Source organism: Mastomys coucha, unplaced genomic scaffold (genome assembly GCF_008632895.1).
Source record: "Mastomys coucha isolate ucsf_1 unplaced genomic scaffold, UCSF_Mcou_1 pScaffold21, whole genome shotgun sequence".
NCBI lineage: Eukaryota > Metazoa > Chordata > Mammalia > Rodentia > Muridae > Mastomys > Mastomys coucha.
This window is the reverse complement of record NW_022196904.1, coordinates 124,812,152-124,832,743: the sequence shown is the minus strand read 5'-3', so window position 1 is coordinate 124,832,743 and position 20,592 is coordinate 124,812,152. Positions and strand designations below refer to the sequence as shown.

The 20,592-nt window shown below is 48.1% G+C and overlaps 1 protein-coding gene and 1 long non-coding RNA gene across 11 annotated transcripts in view; one reads left to right on the top strand and one right to left on the bottom strand.

Annotated features, from left to right (window-relative positions):
* The window catches only part of Ptpre (protein tyrosine phosphatase receptor type E), a 151,085-nt gene that overhangs the window by 21,230 nt on the left and 109,263 nt on the right, over positions 1 to 20,592 (bottom strand). For 7 of the 9 annotated variants that reach the window (XM_031388643.1, XM_031388640.1, XM_031388645.1 and 4 more), the window contains 6 exons: positions 13,181 to 13,274; positions 12,869 to 12,942; positions 10,698 to 10,834; positions 5,626 to 5,716; positions 1,616 to 1,692; positions 936 to 972 (listed from right to left, as the gene is read on the bottom strand). In XM_031388643.1, the coding sequence (XP_031244503.1) occupies positions 936 to 972; positions 1,616 to 1,692; positions 5,626 to 5,716; positions 10,698 to 10,834; positions 12,869 to 12,942; positions 13,181 to 13,274 (510 nt within the window). Of the gene's footprint in view, positions 1 to 935; positions 973 to 1,615; positions 1,693 to 5,625; positions 5,717 to 10,697; positions 10,835 to 12,868; positions 12,943 to 13,013; positions 13,145 to 13,180; positions 13,275 to 20,592 lie in introns of those variants that run through there. The other 2 variants (XM_031388641.1, XM_031388648.1) reach the window with 2 other exon arrangements.
* Positions 12,675 to 20,592, top strand: part of LOC116103134 — an 11,606-nt gene continuing 3,688 nt past the window's right edge. Inside the window, exons 1-3 of one of the 2 annotated variants that reach the window (XR_004123406.1) lie at positions 12,675 to 13,016; positions 13,141 to 13,237; positions 15,801 to 16,485. This is a non-coding gene — a long non-coding RNA (uncharacterized LOC116103134). Of the gene's footprint in view, positions 13,238 to 15,800; positions 16,486 to 20,592 lie in introns of those variants that run through there. The other variant, XR_004123407.1, reaches the window with a different exon arrangement.

Sequence of the window (20,592 nt, the reverse complement as noted above, 5' to 3'; positions counted from 1 at the left end):
CCATGTTCGCTCTGCATTCATAGTGGTGGGGAGCCACCTCATCCTTGACCCTCTCAGAGTCACATGCCCCTCCAGAGTCACTGCTAAACTGGAATGTGAGTGTGAGCACATGTGTGTTTAAGGGGGAAGAGAGGGACTCAGAGAAGGGAGGAGGGGAGGGGAGGGACACAGAGGCAGAGGGAGGGGAGGGATCAGGAGGAAGAACCTCCTCTGCCCTTTGTCCACTTCCTGTCTGAATATGACCCAGTGCCTAGGGGTATAACAACTATTTTGCACTCCTGAGGCTAAAATTTCTATGCTGAAGAGAAGGGGATAGGAGACAAAGAAATCCTTCCTTGACAAGCTGGTGCTTATGAGAGAAATACAGGCCTTAGTGACGTTTCCACCAATGTTTGACAGGTTTTCTCTCATTCACGGGGGGCGGGGGGTACGATCCCCTGTGTGTAACAAGTGCTTTTATTTCTAGGAAATCTGGCCTAGGAGAAGGGGGAAGGGAAGTCACGTTTCAGCTTCACTGATCCCTGGGGAATTGCGTCACCTTCCCAAAAGGATAGCCTCTGGCAGACTAGGAGGTTCTCTAAGCACAGGTTGGGACTGGGTGTAAGGGTAAGGACAGGATCTTGTAGCTGAGTGGCTATGACCTTGATCTAACAGCCCCTCCATTCTGTCCTCCACCCAAAGCAGGAGCCTTTCGGACAGAGCTCAGGCAGCCGAGAGAAGTCAGTTATCTATTGAACCTGAGTCTCAGGGAAGCCAGAGGCTTCTTGTGTGTGCTGTGGACATCACAGAGGGGCGCACAGTGTGGGTGTCTAACACAGTGACACAATGGTGCACACACATGAGGGGCCAATATGAATCGTTGGTGTTGTTGGCAATTAGATATTCAAATCACTATAAAAAATACTATGCAGACATGAACGAAATCGAACGCTTACCTTGAGCTGCTATGAATTTGTTCTTTTCTTTGTAGCCCTAGAAAATTGAAGTTAAAGCATAATTATCCAGAACTATCTCTGGCTAGGGGACCACTTTGTTTATAGAAGGGGAGGAAAGATTCACCCAAGAGAATGTAGAAAGCAGGAAAAGGACATGAAAACAAAAGTAAAAACAAAAACAAAATCAAAAAACAAAAAACCCTAGCAATCTCAGAGGTAACTGAGTCCCTTCCCTGCGGCCTTTACTACTGTGATTTTTGTCCCCCCACCCCCAAAAGCAGACGACATTATGTTTTTAAATGGGCTCATATATTCAAAACCCTTTTATTTCTTTGTATTTTAATCCATTTAAATGATATTTCAAAGAAAACTAAATTCCATGGCCCATTGTGGTTTATTTAGTCAAATGCAACCAGTGGGTTTAGTTTGTCAGCACTGAAAGAATCAGGACCAAACACCTCCAGCATGCACTGGGGTCATTAGCCTAGTTGGATTTGTTAACTCTGTGACTGCTGGTACAGATGCAAGCTGGGAAGGCACAATGGCCTCATGCTCTCAGGGTGACCACAAGTGCCCAGGATCAGAGCAGTGGGCACTGACACATCATGGTTTAGACTCAGCCCCTGAATGCCCAGCGTCGGCCTCACGCTAAGCCAGGGGAAAGAAGTCAGTCAACTTACATCTATGTAGGAAGCATTGATGTAGTCAGAGCAGGGGATTCCATCCACTTGGCTCAAAATCACTCTGCAATGATCATCTGGGGAAAGAAGAAGAAGAAGAAGAAAAAACCCTGCGAGGTTAGAACAAAGAGCTACAGAAGCCCTAAGAGTCAGTTACTGGAAGGATGTAACCAGGCCTCCCCTTGAGGTCAGGGTGGGGTGCCCCTGCCTTGTTGAGCCCTGCATGGTTCACTTGCGCCTCAGCTAGGGGAGGAAAAGAGGAAGCCTCGTGATCACATAAACAGACAGCAGCAAGTGTAATGATCACGTTCTCACAGTGAGTCCAAACATTAACAACTGCAGGTGCACACAAGGGACCTCAGGATACATAACTAGGTCTTTTCATTCCGGCTTCCAGAGGACATGTGGGTAAAGGGTTTGGAACTCTGAACTCCAATATCCATCCTTCACCCTCTGCCCCAGTGCTGGAAGGTAGCTGGGTTTGTCTCCATATTAGACCATTGACTGTGGGAGTGTAGCTGGCTCTCTAGGGCATTTTTCAGAGTTGGAAGGAAGCCACGTGTGTGTGTGTGTGTGTGTGTGTGTGTGTGTGTTTATGCATATTTGTGGTGCTGTGTGTTATGTGTTTGTTACACACATGTGATCTGTGTTAAGGCTGTGTTGTATGGTGTGTATATATATATATATATACATATATATATATATGCTGGGGTGTATAAGTGTGTTGAGAATTAAATCTGCTGTATGTGTGTGGTTTGTGTATTTTTGTGATATTGTATATTATACATGCATGGCATGTACATATGCATGAGTGTGTTAAGTATGTGCTGTATAGTAGGACATGCTGATTGTGAGTTTATTATGTGTGGTGTATGGTACAATGTGTATATGTGGTATGTGGTGTGGTATGTGTTATAGTGGACAGTTCATGGTGGGATGGTAATATGTGGTGTTGGGTGTGGGGTGTGGGGTATTATGATATACTGCATATTAGGGAGCTGTAGTGAGGGCCACACTATAATCATGACCCTGTTCCTCCATGGGCCTGTGTTCCACAGAAGTTGCTGCTGTATCACAGCATCAACAGATTGTATAAAAGGTGGCTGGTGTGGAAAGGTCTGTAGTCCCAGCTCCGAGGAGGCTGAGGCAGGAGGATGGAGAGTTCCAGGCTAGCTTGGGCCTTGGGTGTGGTGACCTTTTTTACATAGACAGCTATTGGCTGAGCTGTCAGTGTGTTAACTCAGACTCCCTGAGTTTCATTGCTGAGCTTCATCTGTCCAACTCTGCTGAGCAGAGGAGGGGATAGCACATCTCTGGGGACACTTATTAGCCCACACATGCTGACCATGATGACAAACCCAAATCCACTGCCACATATCAACATACTCCTGTTCAGGGGCTCAAGCTGTGTCACATGTCACTCTGGCTGAAGAGATTTTAGAATGACTTACACCGTGGGACAGTTATGGAAACACAGGGCAAAATGGCACCTGGATGGCCTTGGACCTTCACATCTTCTAACCAATTCCTGAGTCTACATTCTAAAGAGTCACACTTTTCTGTCAAAACACTACTTTCTAAAATTACTAGCAGTGGCATCCTCCCAGCAGAGGGCCATCGGGCTGCTGGCCAGAGAGTCCCCACAGACATGCGAGTGCTCAGCCTTTTGGACACAAAGTGACCCAATCTTTGGGAATCCCAGGCTAAGCCAACATTGCATTTCAGTCCAGGGGCATCTTTGAACCTATTAAGTCTGTCCTGGCTTGGGGTGTACTAGGAAGGGCAGGGGGCACTTGGAGCTGTGGGCACTGGGTCCTCCCAGCCCAACTTGCTGATCCTAATCTGGCTCCATGACATTCAGCCCATTGTATTGCTTCAGCAGGACCAACACCTCCAACATAGACATGTGTCTCCTTAACTGGATGCTACTCTTGGTCCTCAACAGGCATGATTCCATGCTGTAGAAAACAAACAAACAAGGGACAGCCCCACTACCCCTGTGAAACACACCATGTAGCCACAGTCCCGGAGAACTGTCAACACCCCAAGTCAGGTGTTACTCCTGGGTAGGGAGGGATGAGGCTGGCCCTCACCTGGGGCAGGAGCAGGTAAACTTATGGGGGGCATTGAGCAGGACTGTTTAGAGTGCTGCCACACTTTCATATGGGGAGAGGGCAGGCTGGTTTCCTTCTGTAATCCAACCCAGGCTCGTGTATAGCAGAAAGGCTTTGGAAGGCATCTAGCCTGTGCTAGAGCAATTCCTTGGTGAGCTGAGCACCCCACCTGTGCCTGTTGCAGGAGCTTAGTCATGAGTTCTGTTCTGGAGCTCTCACCAGGAACTAGCACTGCCCTCTCTGGCTCTCTGGCTCTTTTCCTATCTGTCTCTGTCTCAGTCTTTCTCTCCTTTCTTTTCTCCCCCTTTCTCACTCCTGTCATTTCCCCTCCCCGATTCTGACACAGGGGCACTTGCTTGCCATGTATCCCAGGCTGGTCTCTATCTGGAGAGCCTTCTGCCTCAGCCTAGAGGCTGCTCGGATTCCAAGCATGAATTGCTACCGATTCTTGGTTAAGACTTTGGGTATGAGCTTTAGGGAATAGTAGGTTTAATGATAAAGAGAGAAAGTTAGGCAAGGTGCCCTTAATGTCTTTGGCCCTAAGGTGGTCATAAACACATGAGGGCCAAACCAAGGCATATATTAAATTCATCAAGGAAGGTAAATTATTAAATTAGAAGTCAAAATGGATCTTAGAGAATCGTGATTATCAGTTGACATAAATTTCTCTGAAGAGCCCAGACATCTTCTTGCTCTTTGAGCCATTGAGCCACAGCAGTAGCTTTCTTGGATCTCTACAATCCACCCAGCAGTGAAGCTACTGTGTCCAGAGTCTAAACTTGGGATAAACCACCCTCCAAGTCTGGCCCTCCTCCCTTGGCCCTGATAAACAAAATCCCATTAGTTAATTACTCTAGGTTTAGTTGGATCCTAGAATCATGGTGGCCTTTACCAAAAAAGTCACTGATACATGAACGTCAGGGAAGAACTGCTTCCAGAAAGTGCTAGAAATCTAGGATCATATATTGGGCAGGTCACAGCTCCACGTACACACTGAAGTTGACTGAGGTCACACATTGAAGTAGACTGAGGCCTGCTCTCTGACCCCACCAGGCATTCCTTAAGAGCAAAGGTCTCTGGGACCAGGAGGAGGCCTCTGTTCAGGATTCAAGCCAGAGCTTAGTGGAGCTGAGGCTGTTCTTCTGTGGGCTTGAAGGGTGACTCTGTAGTTGGGAGGATGGGAGGGCTGTGGGCTTGGCAAGGTGTCTCAACCCTCCTGCACGAGCTTTTAAAAAGTCGGCTGGGAACATGCAAGGTTTGCCCTGGCAGTGAGACAGGCACCTCAGGCCTAGACTCAGCCAGCAACAGCAGGTCACAAGGTGCCCAGACCACAGCAGCCTTCACTCTAACTCTGACATTTCCTTGGTAACCACACTCCCCAGCTCATGGTTGCTGTTTCCTGCTGAAGTTAAAATTGGGTTTGGTTATCGCCTCAAGGGTGCCAAACCCATGTGGGCTTTTCATTCTACCATCTTGGTCTTTGGTTCTGGACCATAAATCTCATTGAGGATTTGTTCCTGGTTTAATCAAACACTAACTGTGAAGGAAGGTACTGCTCAAGGCCACCAACAGGCCTACACTGTTACTCAGGACTGAATCTGGCAGGGGAGGCCTTGCCTGCTGGTGCCTAAGTCTGTGAGAAGCGTTCTTGCCTGGCTTGCTTCCTGTATGCTTAGCAACCAGAGTGGCTGGCAACAGCAAAGATGCCCACACCCTGTGCAGGGAAATGGGCACTCAGTCACTCAGGCAGTGTGGCTCTGGATTCCCTGGGACATGTACTGAACAGTCACAACATAATCACTAATGAGCTCTAAAGCAGTGCCAAGTGAAACCCACATGTCACAGATCATGCAAAAACAAACAATAAAAGACAACAACAACAACTACAAGTCTTACTGGGCAGAATGTTGGGGTATCTGTTTTTTTCTCTGTTTTCTTCTTTATTTGCTAGTTCAAAGGTTCCTTGTATGTGTCCAGATGGCAGTGACTGGAAAGAAACAGAGACTTGGTTGAACATTAATGAATCTAAACCCAAGTTCCCATCAACTTTGCTAACAAGCCCAGGAATTAATACTACCATCCTTCCATGGTCCATGTCTCTCTTCAGGTCCCATACTAGACACTTGGGAGACAATGAATGATACACAAAGATGGGATTTCTTCAGGGTCTTCTGTCTAGATCCTAAGCTTTGTGAGGTCAGGAACTCATTCACAACACAGCTTATCATGCCCCAGTCTACACAGGTCTTGGCCTAGGCAGAGACTCCTTGGGTGCAGGTGAACTGATCCCAAAGGAGTTCTGATGCATGAAATCAGAGGAGCAAATACTACCAAGAAGAAAGTACTGAGACCTCTGGACTGAGCTTCAGGAAGAAGCAGGATCCTGGAGAGTGACTGGAGACATAGTCCTCACCATATCCAGGACTCAGCTGTCTCTGTGGTCAGCAGGTTCAGGCCCCGAAGCTCCATAGGAATGCTGATTCTCCTAGCCCCCAAGGACCCCTAGGAGTTTTGGACTCTCTGTGGCTTAAGATGTACGCCATTCATGACTGCTGGCCCCAGCCTAGGAGTATCAGTGTGAAACAGGAGTTTCACTTTGCCATGATGCTAAAACTGAGAATTGTCACATCTGGGAGTAAAGTGGACACGTGGGTTTCTACTTCCTTCTACCACAGAAGCCACCTGCCTCTCATATTTGGTTCCCTCCAGCTGTTTGCTGTTTGCTTGCTTCTGAGCTCCTCCTCTTTGTGCTCAAACAAGCCAGGGTAAAGAACAACTTGAACTTCAAATCATGCCCTTCAACATTAAACCTGCCTCTGGTTGGATCTAGGACCACTGGGCGCCAAGGAAGACGTGTGTGATGTGCCAAGCACAGAGAAAATACATGGCTTCCCTTACAACTAGCCTATGATCAGATGACATGGGACCAGACCAACTGAAGAGTGTTAGAAATGTGCTCAGCATCACTTGACTGAAGATAGACCTTAGTAATATAGCCTGAAAGGGTCCCCTTGTTCAAGTACAGGGAAACATGAGGGCCCTCTTGCTCTCTGTGTCCCACTTTAGGGCCCTGGGAGTTGGGGTCTGGCTTCATAGAGAAGCCTCAGATGACATCCATGATGTCCTGAGATTGTTCTCATTTTATGTCCGGGCATTGACCTCCCTCTAGCAGACAGGAGCTTCTTCAGTGGCTGACTCACAAGGGCTGACATCAGGAGGCTGTAGAACACCTCTCTCCTCTGCTCTGGGTCCACCACATCTCATAGCCACAGGCAGAGGCTCTGCCTGGGCCAATGTCGAGGGAGTCACCCTAGCAATGCCAATGAGGAGTTCTCAACCTTGTCCCTAGCTATGAACACCGAGGTTCTTTGAACTCAGATTGACCACTAGAGCTGGCTTGGCACTGTCCTTTGGCCCTGAGTGGACACGGAATTTGTGGTGACATCTCAGGACCTTCTCAGAAAGCTTTACCCAGAATGCAAACACCAGGCATGTTGATGTCACTGTAGCGCATCAAATTGTGCATTTGGCAAACCTCAAGGATGATCAGATCCTAGGGGCTCAGCGATAACACTGCCAATAGCAATTATTAATTAGAATACATGAATCACTCCCCTGTATAGGGCCCATGACAGAGGAACATGCTCCAGGGGAGAGATGGAGTACGTGGGAACACTCCAGCATGCAAGTGATTTTTTTTCTGCATACTTGGAACTGCTCTAAAAATAAGGCTTATTAAAAACAACAAACTGGATAAAACAAAGGAAGGCAAGGTAGCGGCAACGTGATGGCCAGCCGGAGCCTGAGTACAAAGAGGAACCAGGCTCAGGACACCCTTCCACAGCTATGTGCCTTTGAGATGTGGGCCATAGAGATGCAGTGGTACACCCTGCCCTCCCAGGATCCTGGAGGATAGGACTAGGGGAGGTGGGTAGAGCTCTCTGTGTCCCCATACATAACCCCAGATCCAAGCAAGTTGAAAAGTTCCCTGCACAGATTGGGCCTAGCTTGTTTTCCTGCTGTCAGATTACTGAGTTCCTCAGATTTCTCAGCTGCTTGGTAGCCCCGGAAAAGTAAGAGTGCATAGGGATAATTAGCCAGCAGTGACTCTGTGTACACTCTAGGAGGTCTGGTTTGTTCCATCAAGATCCAGAGGACAGAGGACAGCTCTGGTTTGCTGGGACTTCTGTAAACTACTCCCTCTGTATGTATTCCTACTGTATCATAAAGGTTCCAGGCTGGTGGTGGTGGCTTGACATAGCTTGCTGAGTCAGAGCTGGGGAATACGCTCACCAGAGAGAGGTTTTCACTGCACAGGGGCCTCTTTTTCTGGGACTGAAGTCAAGAATTGGAAACAGGATAGAGAAGTACCTTTCCAGGAGGAGCTGGCAGATAGCATCTTATCGTCATGTTACCTGTTACTTATTGGTCTAAGTGTTATCAAAGCCCCACAGGGCAGGGAAAAAAATCCCTACTTCACAGGTGAAGAAACTGAGGCAGAGGTTAAGGGAACGGCCCAAGTCTTCCAGGCCTGGATAGGACACAAACAAACCGGTTCCAACACTCATCCCATTCTCCTGATAACCTTTATGCCAAAGCCTTTCTCATCCTCAAGTTCATGGCCACCTCAACCTGGGCTTGACAGTACAGGAATGTCCAAATACACTTTGAGACTTCTCCACACCCCTTCCATGTCCTTCAGGAGAGGGTGTCAGACCAGAGAAAGGGAGGGGAAGGAAACTTAAATGTGTTCTGTGAGAACTAGCTTGGCTGATTCGGACAGGAGAAGTGTGGCCATGGGTGGACTCAGCTCCTCATTGGAGAGAGGAGCCAGGCTGCATGCACTCTTACCCCACACCGTATCTCTACAAGCAGCAGGACTCTGTACAACTGAGGACCACACAGAGACAGGGTGTGAGGGACATGACAAGGAATCATTTTCTTCCAGTATAAAATTTATAGGGGCTCCATGCCTGTGCACACACACGGATGCCACACCATGAATGCGGTGATCGAGACCACTTTTCAAGAAATAGCTCTGTCCTTCCATTATGCAGGTTTTAAGGATTGAACTCAGGTTGTCAGGCTTGGCAGCCAGTACCTTTACCTTTTAGGCCATCTCATCATCAGTCACATCCTACCTTAAACACTAAGGTAACTTAGTGTTTAAAATTCATAACAGTGAAAAACATCAAACTGTTCAATACTGTTCAATAATCCACAACAGCTCACTACAACCCGCAGAGGCCCGGGCAGCAGGGAGATACACAGACATGGTTCTCTCTTGATAGTGACCAATCTGTTCCCTTCACCATCATTTGCCTTTGTTTTGATGTTTTATGTAAGCTGTTGAACCAGGGCCTGTCTTGCCTGCTGTGCTTTTCCAGTCTTCTTGAATTCTGCACCTGAGCCAAGTCCCCCTTGCCTGCCTCGTCCTGCTCCTGGCCTACTCCAAGACCCCCCATTAGCCGTCTGGTCACTGGCACCCCACATATGACAGCAGAACTGGAAGGGGAAGTGGGAGACACAGGGAGGGACAAGCTCCTACCAGCAATGTGAGTGACAGCTATTTTAAAATTGGAGAATTAACTTCTGGTGTTAAGCTGTAAGTTTGCAAAACAACAGTGTTTGGTGCTGCCTTTCAGTATGACCTAATTTAGGGAGAGAGAGGGAAAAAAAAGAGGAAAACACATTTGGCAGCAATAAAAACGGAAGCAAGCTAAAGAGGAAGGTATGAGGCTGAAAAGTGAGTAAAGTGCAGTGAAGCCCACGACAGGCTTCTCATGCCCTCTCAGCCATCTCTGTGCTGTTGGCTCCCTCTCTACAAACAACCACATGACACTTTTTAAAAAGTTCATCATCTGGAAGGCTCACATCTGTGCTGTCACAGAGCCTCCATCCTCAGACACTCTTGTTGGAAGTGACCTGGAGTACAAAGGCTGTTATGACAGAGACAGGCCAAGGCAGCCATCCAGGGACAGCCACTCTTGCTCAGGTCCAACATTCAGCTCCTAGCCCTACACACAGAGTGAAGACTTGAACAAGCCCCCTCAGAACACCAACAGTATGGGGCTCTGTGTTCAAAATAGCACTTCATGCCTACCCATCTGACAGTCATCAAACAATCCACAACTTGGAGGCTGGCAAGATGGCTGAGGGATTAAGAGCTCTTTCTGCTCTTGGAGAGGACCTGGGCTCAGTTCTCAGAGCCCACTTGGTGGCTTACAACCACCTGTAACTGCAGTTCTAGGGGATCTGGTGGCCTCTTCTGGCACTACGCACATGTGGTGCGCATGCATATATGAAGCACTCACACATACGTATAAAATAAAACTTAAAATAAAAAAAAAAGGAAATGAAAAACTCTAAGGTTTAGGTGACCAATCTGTACTGTGTCTTGAGTTGAGAGTTCTGAGAATGACTACGGAGGCTGTCAGTGGGCAGAGGTATGTCTCAGGAGGCTTCTGCTCCTCAGAGGGTGTGGGAGTGATTCATCCTGTATAGCAGAGACTCGCACACACTGAACGTGAGCTAGTATCCTCTGCAGTCTCCATATCCACTGCACTGTGCCGTGATGGTTGCTCAGAGGGACCAGTGCTGGTCTGATTAGAAGCTGGACCTCTTGGGGACCATGACAAGATGCTTCGTGGGAGGCTCTCTGTAGCCTTCAGCATAAAGCTGCCACCTGTGTGTCGCACTGCATGGTAGAATAATGTGTTTCTCACTGCTGCTGTCATACCATGGTACCCAATAATGGAGCTGGCAGCAACCCCCAGGAGCATCAGGCTCAACCATCTCACTTCATAAAGAACAAGGAACACCAGAAAGGGGCACTGCACTAGTGACTGGGCTCTCCGGACCCCACTTCTTAGCAGCATCACATGTGACACAAAGTCCCCAAGTCCCTAGAAGTACTGGCTCTGACTGTCCTGCTGTTCCTCTCAATGACTGAGACCTGGGACACTCACATTGAACTCCTCTCGGAATCGCTTGCAGTCGTCCGCAGATCTCACCCGGATCTCCTCCTCCAGGTGCTCCACGGGGATGGGGAAGTACTTCTTGGGACCCGATGGAGATCTGCTCAGCAGCATCACTCTCTGCTGCTCTGTAGGGCCAGGAGCAACAGAGAAGCCACTTAGTTCCATTGCCCATGGCTGACTCATCCCTCAGATGGTCTGACAGCATTCCTTATGGATCTGTACAGTGGGAGGGGATCAGTCCTCTCAAAACGCTCACCCTGGGGCTAACCCAGCCCTGAACAACTGAATCAGACATCTGCTTCTCAACACACCCTACTTTCAGCAAGTGATGGCAGTGTTCCTGTCCATCATAGACACCGTATTCTTGATCTTGCCTGCGAGCTCACCCACCACTCAGCCTTCCCTCTAGCCTATGCCTTTTCCACACAAGGGCCACAGCAGCTTCATGCTGCAACCAGGTCCAGAGAAGAGCAGTCCCAGGGCTCTGAGTATAAGCTCAGAATAGATGTGGGGTCTGCCAGGATCTCTATCTTTCAGCCTTCCCTTCTTGGCAACACAGAGACCTGCTTCCTTAAATCTCATGCATTACAATGCAGAGAAACAAACCATCTTTGAGGCAGGGGAAGAGGGGACACTAAAAGGGACAGGGTGGGCTGTGGGGTGAGGGTCTTTGACTAGCCACCCACGTGGCACCCACCCACCCCTGCCGCCGCAAGCTCAGAGTACGGTGCAAGCAGTGCTAGGGATCAGCGTTTCTCTTCACAGAGGAGCTGGCTTGATAAGGTCAGTAGAATAAGTCAGCTGTCACCTTTGCAAAAGGCCATGTCCCATCTGCAGAGCTCACTGAGACTTTGCTCTGAGATACCTTTCGGCTGCAGCCAGGTGAGCTGGTAGAAGCCTGTGGGGCTTCTTACCCCTCCCGGCCACACTCTTCCCTTTGCACTGGCTTCTGGGATGTGTGGGGAGATGAGAAGGGCAGGATGCAAAATGGAGATGCACCGGAGCCATATGATGGTCTATGCAGACATGCAGGTCCCCCTGAAATGCTACAGCTCAGCTCCTCTCTTGCTCATATTCTTACCATCTGTGGGGTTACGTTAGTTCCTTTACTACCTTAGGGGAGTTCTAAAGTGTCACTTGAGTTCTGATGGCATGCATGTTACGTCAAGGCAGGCAAAGCTCTGTAGGAAATTATAACAGAAAGCTGGAACCATTGTTGTGAGCCAGTGTTTTGTGTTTTTAATCGTCACTAAAACCCAGAGGCTTAGCATACACTGGGCAAGTGCTATGCCACTGAGCTGTATCCTCAGGTCCCTTGGTCATTTGAAGATGGCTCTTAAGTTTGTTTTTGTTTTTGTTTTTGGTGGGGGGAGGGGAGCTTTTCTAGACAGGGTTTCTCTGTGTAGCCCTGGCTGTCCTGGAACTCACTCTGTAGATCAGGCTGGCCTCGAACTCAGAAATCCACCTGTCTCTGCCTCCCAAGTGCTGGGATTAAAGGCATGCACCACCACCGCCCAGCTAGAAGGGAACTTGTTATGTAGCTCAGTCAGGCCTTGGACCTGTGTTGCCTCTGCCTCAACAAGTGCCTTCGAATACTGAGATTACAAGCCCGTGCCACCCCCATTCAGCTAGAGCCTGCATGTTTAAAACCTTTGCTTTGTCTTACCATTGAAACACAGAGAACGAAAAACAAGCTTTTATAAGCCACGTTTACAAGTTAGAACACAGCTGGAATCTAAGTTAGGCATGTCCCCTAACTGACGCTTCTTCTCAAGAGTGAACAGCTTTGGCAGAGCGGTGCCCTTCCCAGCTTGATCCTAACGTAGTACCGTGGCATCTGGACACTTCTCATCATGAGTTAGAACCTTATCACAGGATGATTTCAAAGGCCTCAATGAGAAATGTTACTTGGCAAAGCCCTACTGTACTGACAGGATATGAGTGGTCTCTTAAAAAAAAAAAAAAAAAAACCCACAAACTGAAATGTCTCAGACATCCGCTCTCCTCTCAGGGAAAAACGACCTCTCGCGCTACATTCTGAAACAGAGATTCTGTGTTACTAGCAAGCGGCGCATGAGCCCAGGAAGAGCTGGAGAGAGAGGCAAGCTTGAGTGACAGCCCAACGCCTGTCCCCCGTACCGAGACCCAGTGTGCAATACCTTGCTCTTCTAGGATCCCGTTAGGCATCTTCTTGTCGTTGCTGCTGACCACGGCCTTCCTCTGCTTCCTGAACCTTAGAGGCACAAGATGTGTTAGGTCTCAGCACCGCGGGAACCCCCAAGCCCTGAGTGTGGTGATACCCACCAGGTGAGCCGGGAAAAGTTCTTTCTGCTGCTCATGGCTGAGCTGTGTGCGGCTCAGGCCTGGCCAGCCGGTGTCTGAGCTGTTTGGGCCCACACCCCCAGCCTCCAGCACACTCATTTCCTCATAGGAGCTGGTTAGAGCACGTCAGTGCCTGGGGACACTCCTACCTGAAGAAGTAGGCTGCAAGGAGGAACAGGAGGAGGAGCAGAGGCAGCAGCAACCAGGTGAGCAGCGGCTGGGGCGTACCAGGGTCCGGAGGGCCTGTGGGTGGGCAGGTGGTAGAGGGCAGAGGTCTCATCAGGACCCTCGGTAGGAGTAAGGACTTCTGAAGCACATCCCATGCTGCGCTACCAATTATCTCCCATCTGTTCTTTCCTGGGGACCGAGGAGTGTGATGGAGGGGCTTGTTCAAGGACCCCGATGAGGGTGACCTCCTCCTAGTACCCTGCTAATTAGCTATTTCTCTAAGCACCTCTGGCCTAGCCTCTTTCTTCAATGAGGAGGTGGAGGAAGGTGGCTCCCCTTTAGGGTATAGTTCTTGTGTTCCAGCCCAGATGAATCAGGAGCACCAGGTAGAAGGAAGCTGCCTGGTCCCAAGGTTTGGTACAGTTTTTGAGGAACAGGCATGCAATGGCCTGACTTTTCAGAGTGGTGAATTCCTGAGACTGTTGGCTTCCTGGAACCAACTCGCTCGTTCATTCTTCACACCTTCCAGGTCTACCTTCCTCAGAGAGACACATATTCTTGCTCTTGAACTTTGGCTTTGGTGACCTTGTGGTCATCAACAGACCCATTCTCTTAACCCATTAGGGTGGTCTCTTATCGCCACAAAGCTCTCCCTCAAAGGGCCCCATCAAAAGCCTACTACTCCAGTGACCAGCATGGCTCCTGTCATGAACTGGTCCAGAGGAGCTTTGTTCTAGAGTTGGTGAGCCCATGCTACCAGGAGTGATCAGGTCCCCCATGGGAGGCCCTGGAGGTCAGTAGCTAAATTTCCACCCTCTTGAGTTCCAGAAGTGGCAAACATTGTTCACAAGCTGAGTGTGTGTGTGTGTGGCAGGATTCATGTCCTTCCTCCCAGATGCCACCCAGTCCATCAAAACTCAGGGCAGGAGTTTGAAATGCCATGGTTTTCCCAGCCCTGTGCATGTAATCTAGAGTCTATGACCCACCGTCTGCAACCTGTGGTTCTGGCCCAGAGGAGCTGACTCCCATCATGTACATGATCAAATATATATATAAGAAATCCATACTCGCTGGGCGGTGGTGGCACACACCTTTAATCCCAGCACTTGGGAGGCAGAGGCAGGCAGATCTCTGAGTTCGAGGCCGGCCTGGTCTACAGAGTGAGCTCCAGGACAGCCAGAGCTACACAGAGAAACCCTGTCTCAAAAAAACCAAACCAAACCAAAACAAAACAAAACAAAAACACCCCCCCCAAAAGAAATCCATACTCTGTAAATATATACATACATATTAGACTTAATGACTAGGAATATCTGTCCCTTCCTCAGGAGAGTACTCCACACCTTCCCACTGACTAGCTGGGGCCCTTTAGGAGTAGCCTGGCCCAAGACTTCCATGTCTGTGGCTCCAGGGAATGGTATACCCTAGACTAGGACCTGGATCAAATTTTAGCCTGGGCTGCTGAGAACTGCCTGGCCCTGAAAGGCAGAGCTAAGTGGAGTCCCACTGCTCAGGGTACCATGATTTAACTCCATCCATTTTTGGTCAAAGTCCACTAGAAAGTGTGGGCAGTCTCCTCCTTCTTTTCAGGAAATGCTCACTGTCTTTTCTCGGTATGTCACCATGGTGAAACTACCCACTTCTGCATTGCCGGGAGGTCAGCCTCTGGCTAAGCTCCTGCTCTGCAGAAGCAGCCACTAAACTGGCTGGCCACAAGGTCCACTCTGTCATAGAGGGGCTTTGACCCTGCCAATCCTCTCCTGGGCTCTGTCAAAGACTTGAGGGAGCAGCCTCTGTGTCTATGCTCTGGGGGTACAGGCTGCAGTGACAGACATGGGGATCCCACAAGGCATGGGTTGGATGACATGAGCCCTACATGGAGTGTCACACAGGCAGAAGGATGGCTCAGAGGGAGGGCTCATTATCCCTCAATTTGGTTTCTGTCACTTCTCATGTACTTTGTCCGGAAAGGCAGAGGTCAGGGCCAGAACTTTGCAGGCTTCCCAAGGGTAGCAGAGCACTGAGAGTCAGGCTGGGTGACGGGACACAGGGAGCCATAGGACATGCTCTGGCTACAGTGTCAGAGCTTTTGGGAAGAGGGGTCCAGACTACTCCTTGCCTCAAATACTGCAAAGGAAGAAATCCATACTTTGTAAATGTTTTTGAAATTGTGGATGTTGGTCAGCAAGTTAGATTTAACACAAACCTTGATAAACATGATGGACCAGGAAAAAATTCCTGGTGCATACTGGGTAGTGTCCCCTTGGTCCCAGTAGTGATCCACCTAAGGAGGCATGAAGTCTCCCAGAGGATATCCTATGGTTACATTCTGTTTCCAGCTTACACTGACTTGGAGGTGGGGTGTGGGCAAAGGTCCAGAGTGGGAAGGTGCACATGGGTCTCTCTAGATGATTCAGCCCTTTTCCTAAAGTGTTGTTGGGTTTCCCAACTGTACGTGACAAATGAGTACATGTGTGTTCACACAGGCATACCTGCATGTGTGTATACACATATTTGCTTACACAGAATCTGGTCCTGACACTAGAAAGGCAATAGTTTGTGTGTGCAGTGGGGCCTGATACTGTTTTACTCTGGACACAGATTTCCCCAGTGATTCATCTGCTGTGTCAGAAGGACCCAGACGGAAGAGCATGGAGCCAGCCTGGGGAAGCTCTTTCCAGACCCTATAGAACTCTTCACCAACCTGCAACAGATAGTACCCCTCCAATGAGGGACATTCTACATGTCTAGAGGGTCCCCAATGAGAAGGCAGAGTTAAAGTAAAGGAGGAAGAGGAAGAGGAAAAGGAAAAGGAAAAAGACAGGAAGCACAGTGAGCAATTGTGCTCTTGGAGGAGACAACAGTCCCTGGAGGACCACTCTGGAGAACTTTCTGGGATCTAGTCCATGAAGCTTCTTGAGCCAGAGGCCTATGATAAACATTCCAAGTAGCCCAGTCAGAGTGAACACACAGAGGTAGACTGGTTTCCCTAGCGTGAAGTGGTGAGAGTATCTTCCCCTACCTTTTCTTCTATGATGCGAAACTCATGAACACATAGGTTTGGTAGATACATTAGACTCCTCACTAATCCCTCCTGACATCCAAGATTGCATGACCGAAGGAAGTACTGTTATTTTACAAGTTGTGAGAGAAGGAAAACAGACAAACTGATTATAAAGAATCATCCGGCTGGGCAGTGGTAGTGCACGCCTTTAATCCCAGCACTTGGGAGGCAGAGGCAGACGAAGTTCTGAGTTCGAGGCCAGCCTGGTCTACAGAGTGAGTTCCAGGACAGCCCAGGCTACACAGAGAAACCCTGTCTAGAAAAACAAACAAACAAACAAAACAAAACAAAACAAAACAAAATACCCGCTTGATGGCATATCCCAATACAAATGTTATGTATGGAGCAACCAGAAGAAACACACACCTCTCTCATTGCTCCTGGAGAGGTGTCACGCTAGGTGAGCCTCTTCATTTTGTGTCCTGGCTGCTTGCCGTCCTACACTTTGGACTGGCCCAGACTGCATGGGTATTTGAGGCTATTTCCCACTTTGCTGGTCCCTGTACTTCTACATTTAAAAAAAAAATTTCTTATTTATGTGTCTGCAGGTGGATATATGTCTTTGTGTATCTGTATCACATGTGTCCAGGTGCTCAAGTAGGCCAGAAGAGGGTGTCTGATCTTCCAGAGCTGAAGTTTCAGTCAGTTGAGCAGGGCCATGTGGGTGCTGGGAACCGAACTTGGGTCCTCTGGAAGAGCAGCAAGTGCCCTTAACCACTGAGCCTTTCTCCAGCCCCTAACTTGCACACTTGGTCTTACCAGGGTTTCTGTATGGCATCTCCTAAAAGTGGACCTTTCTGTCTCCTACACTCATTACCAACCAAGAGTAGAAATATCCAGATGACCTCCCAAAGCATACGACTTCTACGCTCCTCTGGGGTTTAAGAGGGACACACTGGCTCCTGCACGCTAATGATCCTTCCACTTATAGTCAGGCAAAAAGCACAATAACATTTTAACTTGATTTTCTCTTATATCCAGAGAGTTCAGAACCTCTGCTTGATGATTAAAATGGAATTAATTGGATGCTTTGATTTTGCCTGGTTGTGTTTGACATCTCCTAATAGCTTCAGCTGTCAACTTGACACACTCTGGAATTATCTGAGAATTGCCTTGCTTAGATGGACCTGTGCTCATGTCAGTGGGGTGTTTTATTATTGGCCGATATAGGAAGCCCCAGACCACGGGAGGTGTCACCATCTCTAAGTAGGCGGTCTTGGGCTGTATAAGAAAGCTAGTTGAGCACCAGCCAGTGAGCCACTAAGCAGTATTCCTTCATGACTTTGCTTTAGTTCCTGTTTGAGCTCCTGCCCCAACTTCCCTTCAAGGTGGACCATGATGAGATATGTAAAGCAAGTTAACCCTTGCCTTGCTGGTGCTTGGGTCATAGTGTTTGTCATGGCAGTAGCAAAGCAAACCATAACATCCATTTTCCTAACGTGCTCTTTCACATGTTAAATAAAGGATTCTTCCTGTATGTATTACGGATAATAACACTTCCTCACAACATTTTTTTTTTACATACTTATAATGAATTCTTCCTCAAAAAAAATGTGTCATGATGAATATTGAATTCAATTTGGCCAGAGATGAAAAGAAACCATTTCCTGTTGTTCTGGCACATTCTGGCAACGTGCTAACCCTCAAGAGATAGTTCATGATTTTTCAGGGGCCCCAAATCTTTTAAAGAGCACTTGAGGTGCCCTCCCAAGTTGCGGGACGAAGGAGCAGCCCTGTAACCTGAGGTCTCCGTAGCTCCTGATAGTGGGACTAGAGCAGTTGCTAGTGTGCTGAGAGGCCTGGAGGGAGGAGTCCTAACCAGAGTTAGTTTCTGTTCTGGGTGCTGAGGTCACATGATAGTTTTCTCTTCCTGAAAGCAACACTTCCTGCCCACGGCCATGTTATGAACCAATACATCTTTGCTTTCCAATGAACTTGGAAAGCCCTAGACTTGGCTGGTGGTACCACCCTGAGGGAGACTCAGGTACCACCTGTGGGGCTGTCACAGGATTCTGACAGATCAAACTTCTACTGTGGGGAGATGGATGCTCTGTCCCCGGGAGCTTCAAGATGTTTGTTTACTAGGATGTACAGACAGCTTTCCAGGTATCCCTAAATAAATAGCCAGCTGATTAGTATTTGGTGAGGGAAGGCAGGGATGTGGGTTGAGAAACTTCAGTGAATGTTTTTTTTTTTTTTTTTTTTTTTTTTTTTTTTTTTTTTTTTTTTTTTTTGCTTTTTCGAGACGGGGTTTCTCTGTGTAGCCCTGGCTGTCCTGGAACTCACTCTGTAGACCAGGCTGGTTTCAAACTCAGAAATCCCCCTGTTTCTGCCTCCCAAGTGCTGGATTAAAGGCATGCATCACCACCGCCAGGCAAGTCTTAGAGAAACTTCAGTGAATATTCTTGAAGGTCACTGTCCTTGGGGCAAGTCTTTGACATTCTGTGCTGTAGGATGTGGATGATTTACTTGCATGTGGAAAGCCACGTGCAGAGAGGCATGCACGCAGTGTCTGGTTTGTTTGTTTGTTTGTTTTGTGGCCGTGGGTGTCAGGGCGAGGAGGAAAGGGAATACAGCCAGAGTGTTCTGTCAGGTGTTTGATTTCATGGCAGGGCTGCACTTCTTCCCTCCCCTTAGGGACACCATTGTGCCTATAAAAAAATTAGCCTATGGTCTGGAAACCCTGTAAAGTAGGGTGAGATTTGAACCTCTGACCCACTGGGAGGGCAACAACTTCCACTGATTTTTTCTAAGAAGCTTTTTGGTAAGAAGATTGGTAATTAGAGGCCTCCTTAAACCTTGCAAGGGCCAATACCAAACATGTTGCTCAATGTCATGTGGAAACTTGATCTGGTCATGGCTGCAAAAACATTTCGAGACTACCATTGGAGGGGATTTTTGGATGAGGTTAATACTAGAATCTATATGTTGAATAAAGCAGATGGTCTGCCCCAGTGTGGGTAGGCCTTGCCCTGTAAGGAATGGAGCAAGTGTGTAGGAAGGGATGGATGGGCATGAGGCAAGTGAAAAGATAGGGGCCAGCCTTTGCCATTACAGGTTCATTCTGACTTTGCACTAGACATGCTTCAGGGAATCCCTGCAAACTCCTTGGGGGGATCCCTGACCTCATCCATCTGCCCTGAGCATGTCTCTCTCTCTGTGCAGCACAACCCACAAAATTCACAATGAAGGAGTTGAGGGAACGAAGCATCAGAACTCCTGGCTATCGGAGACTGGCTAGATGACTGGAGCTTGCCCCCTGTTGACCACAGCAAAAGCCAGATGTTGAGGAATTCAGCTGTGCTCTGAAGACTGTCCAGTCTGCTTGTCTCCGTAATGCTCACTGCATCTGTACCTCAGGAGTCAGGGCAGGGAGGCACAGAGGGGCAGAGAGGAGGCATAGAGTGAGTGCTTCCAGGATACCCAGCTAACAAATGGCTGAGACGAGATTTGAACCCAGGGAGTAAGAGTCGAAAAGACCTACTCTTGTTTTGTTGTTGTTGTTTTTCCCCTTCTACCTCCTCTTCCTCACTTTGGTTTTGCATAATATTTATTCATTTAATTGAGATGAAATTTACATGTAAAGTGAACTTGTTTTTAATGTATGGTGAGTACCTTGCCAGGGTTAGGCAGCTCTGGCTATGGTAACACCTTTAAAGTATTTCTTTGTCTCCAGTAAGACCCCTCCTGTCTTCATCCTCAACTGCTCTGCTACTCTCCCTGTCCGTGCTTTCCCCATCAATGGACTCCTACCTTAGTCTACATCACGGGGTTTCTATGTCTACCTTCTATCGGTGGAAATGTCTCTGAGGTTCCTCCTCGACATCACATGGGCACCAGTATGCCTTTTCTTCTTCTTTACTAGTTAAACTACAAGGTGAGGGAACAGACGGAGAACAATCCCCGTCCCTGCCCTGGGGTGTATCTGTCCTAACTTTCTTGTGAGGCTAGGACAATGCTGTCCATTTCAACTTTATCTCTTGGAAACCATGACACGTCCAAGAATGCTCCACAGTCACCTAGAAAAATAACAACTGTTCTTTTAAAAGAGGAACCCTCACCACATACTAATATTACAAAATATAAACAAATGACAAATAATAACATTATTAGCTCTGTTATATGACTATTTGCTCCAGATTCCAACATATTCTCATGAAAGGAAGGCAGGGAGCTCACGAAACATAAAGCCATAATTCTCATAAGGCCCTGAAGTTTTACAAGCCAGAGACAAATTGCCTGGGGCATGGTTGGTGCGGAGGGACTCTTTATTATTATTATTATTATTATTATTAGATATTTTCTTTATTTACATGTAAATTTCTCCTT